The 6,146-nt window shown below is 37.2% G+C and overlaps 2 protein-coding genes across 2 annotated transcripts in view; one reads left to right on the plus strand and one right to left on the minus strand.

Annotated features, from left to right (window-relative positions):
• Window positions 1-1,824: 1,824 nt before the first annotated feature.
• Window positions 1,825-4,376, plus strand: LOC112500971 (nicotinamidase 1-like). Its single transcript, XM_025104595.1, has 5 exons — window positions 1,825-2,063; window positions 2,153-2,336; window positions 3,265-3,398; window positions 3,489-3,674; window positions 4,115-4,376. The coding sequence occupies exons 1-5, from the start codon at window positions 1,923-1,925 to the stop codon at window positions 4,202-4,204; spliced, it is 735 nt and encodes a 244-aa protein (XP_024960363.1). The 5' UTR covers window positions 1,825-1,922; the 3' UTR covers window positions 4,205-4,376.
• Window positions 4,377-4,495: 119 nt separating this feature from the next.
• The window catches only part of LOC112500970 (protein EXECUTER 1, chloroplastic-like), a 9,458-nt gene continuing 7,807 nt past the window's right edge, over window positions 4,496-6,146 (minus strand). The window contains exons 9-12 of the mRNA XM_025104593.1: window positions 5,508-5,582; window positions 5,318-5,410; window positions 5,066-5,216; window positions 4,496-4,843 (exon numbers count right to left, since the gene is read on the minus strand). Of these exons, the coding sequence (XP_024960361.1) occupies window positions 5,124-5,216; window positions 5,318-5,410; window positions 5,508-5,582 (261 nt within the window). The 3' untranslated portion in view covers window positions 4,496-4,843; window positions 5,066-5,123. The remainder of the gene's footprint in view (window positions 4,844-5,065; window positions 5,217-5,317; window positions 5,411-5,507; window positions 5,583-6,146) is intronic.

The raw sequence follows: 6,146 nt of genomic DNA on the forward strand, positions 1-6,146 counted from the left end.
AACTTAATTTATATATATATATATATATATATATATATTATATGTACATATAACAACAAACATTAATATATTAAAAGTCAAAAAGGTAATTATAATTGAAATATCCAAATGAACATAGTCTTTCTCATTTCTGACTAATTTGGTATAAACTTTTAAACTTGGACTACGTGTTGATCAAACATAAAATTATTACCTCTCTCTTTTATTGAAAAAATCTTAATCGGAAGAGTGATTCTTGATTGTTTTGAAATCAAAAATATCTGGAGGTCTCAGGTTCAAATTTAAGGAAGAATAAAAATCCTTTTCTGACCAAGAGGTTCAATTGTGGCGACTCCGGGCCACCCGCAAAGCAGGTGGTCGATCTAAAATTAGTCGGTTCGCATAGCATGTTGGATATCCAAGTTAATAAAAAATATAAAAAAAATCGTAGGGTTATTTGGTTGGGGGCATTGAGAGGGAAGGAATGAGAATGATAGTGAAAATTGTGGATCAGCTTGATATTAGATTGGGGGTACTGGCTCACGCACCAATAGAATAGGGTGACCGAGAGTTTAGTCAGACTTTAGTTCTATCCTTTAATAAAAACAAAGTGAAGAGCGTTAACCGTAAGGCTTCATTTGAAACTTCTTGAATTTTAAAAGCATCCGCATTTTCTAAAAATGATTTTAAATGGGAGTGCGAAATCTTCCGATGGTAATCCTTCAAAATGACCCATTGCATGAATCATATGGAACATTGCCGGTTTTAGCTCAAAGTGTTATATAGTAATGTTGTGTCTAAGAATCCCTGAACTTAACTGATCAAATTAAGTTTGTAGACGGGGTTTTCTAATCGAGGAGATTGTCGCCGAACTTCGTTAATCGTGTGTGAAGAACAATTTGGGATGGTCAACGAGAAGGGGAGTGGAAGAAGATGGATTCGTTGGAGTGAATTTGCCAAAATACCCTTTTAAAATGATTTTTTGTTCAATAAAATACCAGAGTGGATGATTGACTCATTCCATATCAGAAGTTACTAAACTAATTAGTTTATATCTGATCTTACAAAAATTTTAAATTCTCATATGATTAAGCCCTATAATTAATGTTATAGTCATAGCTTATTATATTAAAAGTATGTTATTAAATAAAATAAAATTAAAATTAAAATTAAAAAAGAAGTTGAAAAGATTAAATCAGACGAAACTACATTTTTAGGATCTGGTTTGGTCAATTAGTCCGTTCATGTTAAACCGCACAATTCAGAAGAAAAAAGAACCCCACCTTCGCTTTTGTTTGTTAAAACAATGGTAACATAACGAGAAGGTCGGCACCAAAGAATGATCGCCTTATAAATCACCTCTACTTTTTTATTAAATTATATCAAAACCAATATAGACTGCTCAATAGAAACGTAAGCTAAATGCATATCAACCTATTAATAGGGTGAGATTAGTCATGGGTGCTAACTTTTGACCAGATAATTTTTGTCCCTCTTTTTTCCGATCCAGTCCCTCCACCATCGCGAACCCCAGTTAGGTTCGTAGCCACATGCTCTAATCCTCTAAGCTACAAACCTTAGATTAAAGGAGTACTTCCAGATCTCACAGCTTTTTGAGTTCATTAATGATTAAACCTTTCGTATTATAATATGTATATATAAATTATAAATATAAATGTGTATATGTTTATACTTTATTATAACAAAACGCACTCATAAATAACAAAAAAAATTCAAAATGGTATGCTAGACTTTCTTGAACAAATTACAAAAGGAAGAGGTTAATGTGGGCCACTTTTATCTTATCTAAAAGAATCCTAATCTGTCGTTTACCTATAAAGTGGTTAACATGATTCCACAAGGTACAGTTTCAAAGATCTGGACCCTTCTTTTTTGCTTAAATATTCAGCCAGCTTATTATAGAGAAGCTCAAGGGACCAAAAATGGTGCTGCACACAGTAGAGCTTTTGAAGAAAGAGATACCATTAGAGGAAGAATCAGTATGCATACCTGAAGATATCACCACTGGCCTTGTTCTTGTGGACATCATCAATGGCTTCTGCACCATTGGAGCTGGAAATCTGGTGAGTTTCAGTTCTTTGTAAACCAAATACCACTAGTATTACAATTTGATGCAAAGTTTTATGTGTGAATGATGATTGTGCTTGTGAAGGCACCTAGAGAGCCAAATAACCAGATACTGGAAATGATCAATGAATCAGAAAAGCTGTCCAGAGTGTTTTGTGACCAGAAATGGCCGGTTCTTGCATTTCTAGATACACATCAACCTGGAAAGCTTGAGCACCCTTATCCTTCTCACTGTCTTGCTGGCTCTCATGAATCCAATTTGGTTCCTGGTATTATATCTTCTTCTCGTTCTTCCAATCATATATTGAATCGGCTCTCTTTTTTTTTAAACACGTGTGTTGGGAGGGGGGATGTGAACTTGATCAGGGGTTGGACCATTTTTAGCCAAACCAAATGGACCCGGTAAATCTCATACGTGGAGGTAGCGTTTGGAGGGTAGGAAGTATGCAGACCTAGACGATATCCAAGGGGGTAGAGAGGTTGTTTCCGTGAAGAGAGATCATTTCTAGCCAACTCTCACGGGTAAATTGTCTCTATGCAACGTCTATGTACACGAGTTAACTGGAAAATCCAGGCGCTGCTTGCTAGAGAAGCCAGAAAAACAGGTATTGGAACTGTTGAGGACTGGTTGAGACCTGCTGAACCTTAAAAGACCCTATTTTTTAAGTTGAGTGATTATTACCAGAACAGTTCCTATTGCCATGGTTAGAATATGTTGAACCCCCTTTGATTTTCTCTTTAAAAGAGCTCTTGCAAGAAAAGAGGAGATTCCTACAGATATAAAGGTTTGATGAAGCATGTCTAAGTGATGTAGGACTCCAATACGACCCTCAAACGGAGGCTTGGCGCCCCAGAGAATAGGGGCAAGATGGACAGCTATGTTGAGCCTCCGAGAAGTACTAGACCTAAGTTCTGATACCATGTTAAAATAAGTGGAACCCCAACACAATGACCTAGGGATCAGGATCTGACCACATGACAGGACTAGTCGCTTGGGTGACTCTAGTATCCCATCCTAGTAGCTTGGGCCTGATCTTTTTGGCTATGTGCTTGCATCGGATCAGGGTCTTAGGTGTATCTTTTCTTTTTCCCTTTCCCTTTGATTGATCAGCTATAGCAAAGAGGTGAGACGTCGAGTCGAACCTATGACCTTTGATTAGTCCACCACCTTGGTCTCATCTCTTTATGTTTATACAGCTCTAGAGTGGTTGGAGAAAGAGCCAAACGTAACCATCAGGCGCAAGGACTGTTATGATGGATATATAGGTTCCATTGAAGAAGATGGTTCAAATGCCTTTGCAGACTGGGTGAAAACCAACAACATCCAACTGGTAAGTATTTCTCTAAGCTTACTTTCTTTCACCGAAAAATATTTGCATCAACTGCCTCAAAATTGATCATTATGTGTTTTCTTCTTCAAGTTATTGGTGGCAGGAATATGCACGGACATATGTGTGCTGGATTTTGTTTGCTCCACGTTATCAGCAAGAAACCGTGGTTTCCTTGCACCGTTGCAAGATGTAGTGGTGTATTCCCAAGGCTGTGCCACCTTCGATTTCCCAGCAGCAGCTGCAGGGGACACTAAAGATGCCCTTGCTCATCCCCAGGTAAAAAGAATTTACTACTAAGCAGTCCGCGTTACTATAAAATTGGTTTTATAGGATGTCAAAGATGTCTAATTGTCATAATAGACGGCTTTACAAGACTTTTAAGTTTATAGGACCAAAGAATTGTGCGTACTATGTAAAGATGTTACAATAAGTTGATAGATTTTAGGACAAATTTTTAATAAAACGAGGTGTTGTATGAAAATAAGTTTCTATAAAAAGCAGTGTTCTTAAGACACTTCCATGAGTGTCCTAAAAAACTTGTTAGGGTGACCAAAAACCGATTTTGTTGTAGTGTGGTTGCTGGTAGTCGATTAAGTGGCCCTAATTAATCGAAGTGGTGGGGGGACGCATAATGCCTAGGGAGCCACTTAAGCGGCTCTAAGTGGGAACACTGATCTAAAGATTGATGGCTTACTGAACCATTTGTCTTGTGGCAGGAAATAATGCACCATATGGGTCTTTACATGGCTAAAGGAAGAGGAGCAAAAATAGCAAAGAATGTGTCGTTTGGTGCACTAAAGAAGTAACGGCAAACACCATCATGTGCTTCGCCAAGAATATATGATGTGTACGTTTACAAATTGTCTGTAGAAAGCCATGGTGTACTAGTTCTTATCATGTCTACTCAAATAATTATGAAGTTTGCACTACCTGAGATGACACCAGCATTAGTCACTACCTGCTCTGTATATTTAAGACAACTTTACCGCGCACTCTTACTTCAATGATCCTGAAAACCTACAAAATGAAATACAAACATACGAGATACAACACAACTAAGTCAAAACCTGAAACCTTTTAAAGAATGTAAGATAAGGTGCAGCAAAGATTTCAGCGTTCTATGCACGACTTTATTCAAATCTATGACGACCAGTTAATTTAGATTTGGCATACAGCAATTACTATACATACAGCAAATGAGGTGTCGATATCACTGATAAAGAGCACCAAGAGGCCGAACAATCCTAGATCATGGAACTTTGGTAGCCACCCAAAATCGACTCTACCTCAAGGTTACCCTACTTACGTCGCATGCACTAATGCTTCAGAAAGATCATAATTACATTTGTCAGTTGAGTGACGGTGGACTATGTAGTTTAAAAGCAAGGGGTATACACTTTCCTGCTCCACTCTTAGGACTCGATGGAAACACAAGTCATCTGACACTGCAAAAACGAGAAAAAACAATACAATTAATGGAAAATGCTGGAAAATCATATTTTAAAATAAGGGTCTATTATAAGATTAATCTAATATCGTGAAGGTTAATCAAGATCATCAAATCTAACATTCCATAAGAAAAATCTTCAATTATTAATATCATGCAATATACATATTTTATTTTCATAAAAATGACGTATACGCTAAGCATGGGATGAAAAGCTTACCTACAAAATCTAAATCAGGTAGAAAAATGATTTGTGAAACTTCATGTACAAAGAGAATCTACCCCTGCAGCCTTAACTGATTAAAGAACACCAAGAAATGGTACTCAGAGTCCCAGTATACAAAGCCTACAACAGGACCTCCATTGATGTACTGCAAAAAACCAGCAGATAGTAGAAATTATGGCAACAGTAACTAAGAGAGAACAAAACCAATTTACTCCTAACGACTCAAAATCGAGGCTAAGTGCAAACCTTTCCATCTAGAATAACAAGTTCACCATCCACCCATCGAGGATTTTGAAATCCTGGATCAGCAAGCCTCCCTTGTCCTCGATATCGAGCAATCTGAATTGCCAAAAAGATCTCAGAGAACTCACACCACAAAAAAATGAAAAAAGTACGTGAATAAAACGCTTTCAAAATCGGAAAGCATAAGACTTGCCACTCCAAATTCTTCTGGGATGATCCCTCTATGAGGAAGCTGATACTTTGTTCCAATTTTTGCACGGAATGCTATCTGTAGAGAAAAGGAGAACACCATATCCTCAAGATTTGGAGTGAGAAATAGAAGGCATGTCATTACAGTGTAGAGCAAGCAATTTAACACACACAAAATTTTGACAACTGGCAACCAACTTCCCTACCCCCATTCTTTCAGCTTATTCCCAATTTTCCATCATGAAATGCTCAAAATCTGCTTCTAGAATGATGTGTTCAGAAAATAACCAAACCTAAACAGGACTCTAATGTCAAAGACGTGTGAACTTACGGTTAATGGCCTGCCATTTTATAACCTCAACAACTTTCCTGTTCCTATTCTATATGTAACCATCCTTCTCTTGGCTTTCCTTTAGGCCTAGCAAAACTAAAAGAACCAAGATAAGGGTTCTTATTTGTATTGCATGATCAATTGTGTGCCAGAAAGTTCACTATGATCTGCAAGATGATTGACAAATGATCTCCCACATTGACAAATACCGAATAGCAATCAAAATCAATTAATTACTTTGAAGGCTATCACACATCAATGTTGTAGTCAATCAAGACCCTATACAAACATATTTGTGATGATATTCAAGAA

Source organism: Cynara cardunculus (genome assembly GCF_001531365.2).
Source record: "Cynara cardunculus var. scolymus isolate 2C chromosome LG 17, CcrdV1, whole genome shotgun sequence".
Taxonomy (NCBI): domain Eukaryota; kingdom Viridiplantae; phylum Streptophyta; class Magnoliopsida; order Asterales; family Asteraceae; genus Cynara; species Cynara cardunculus.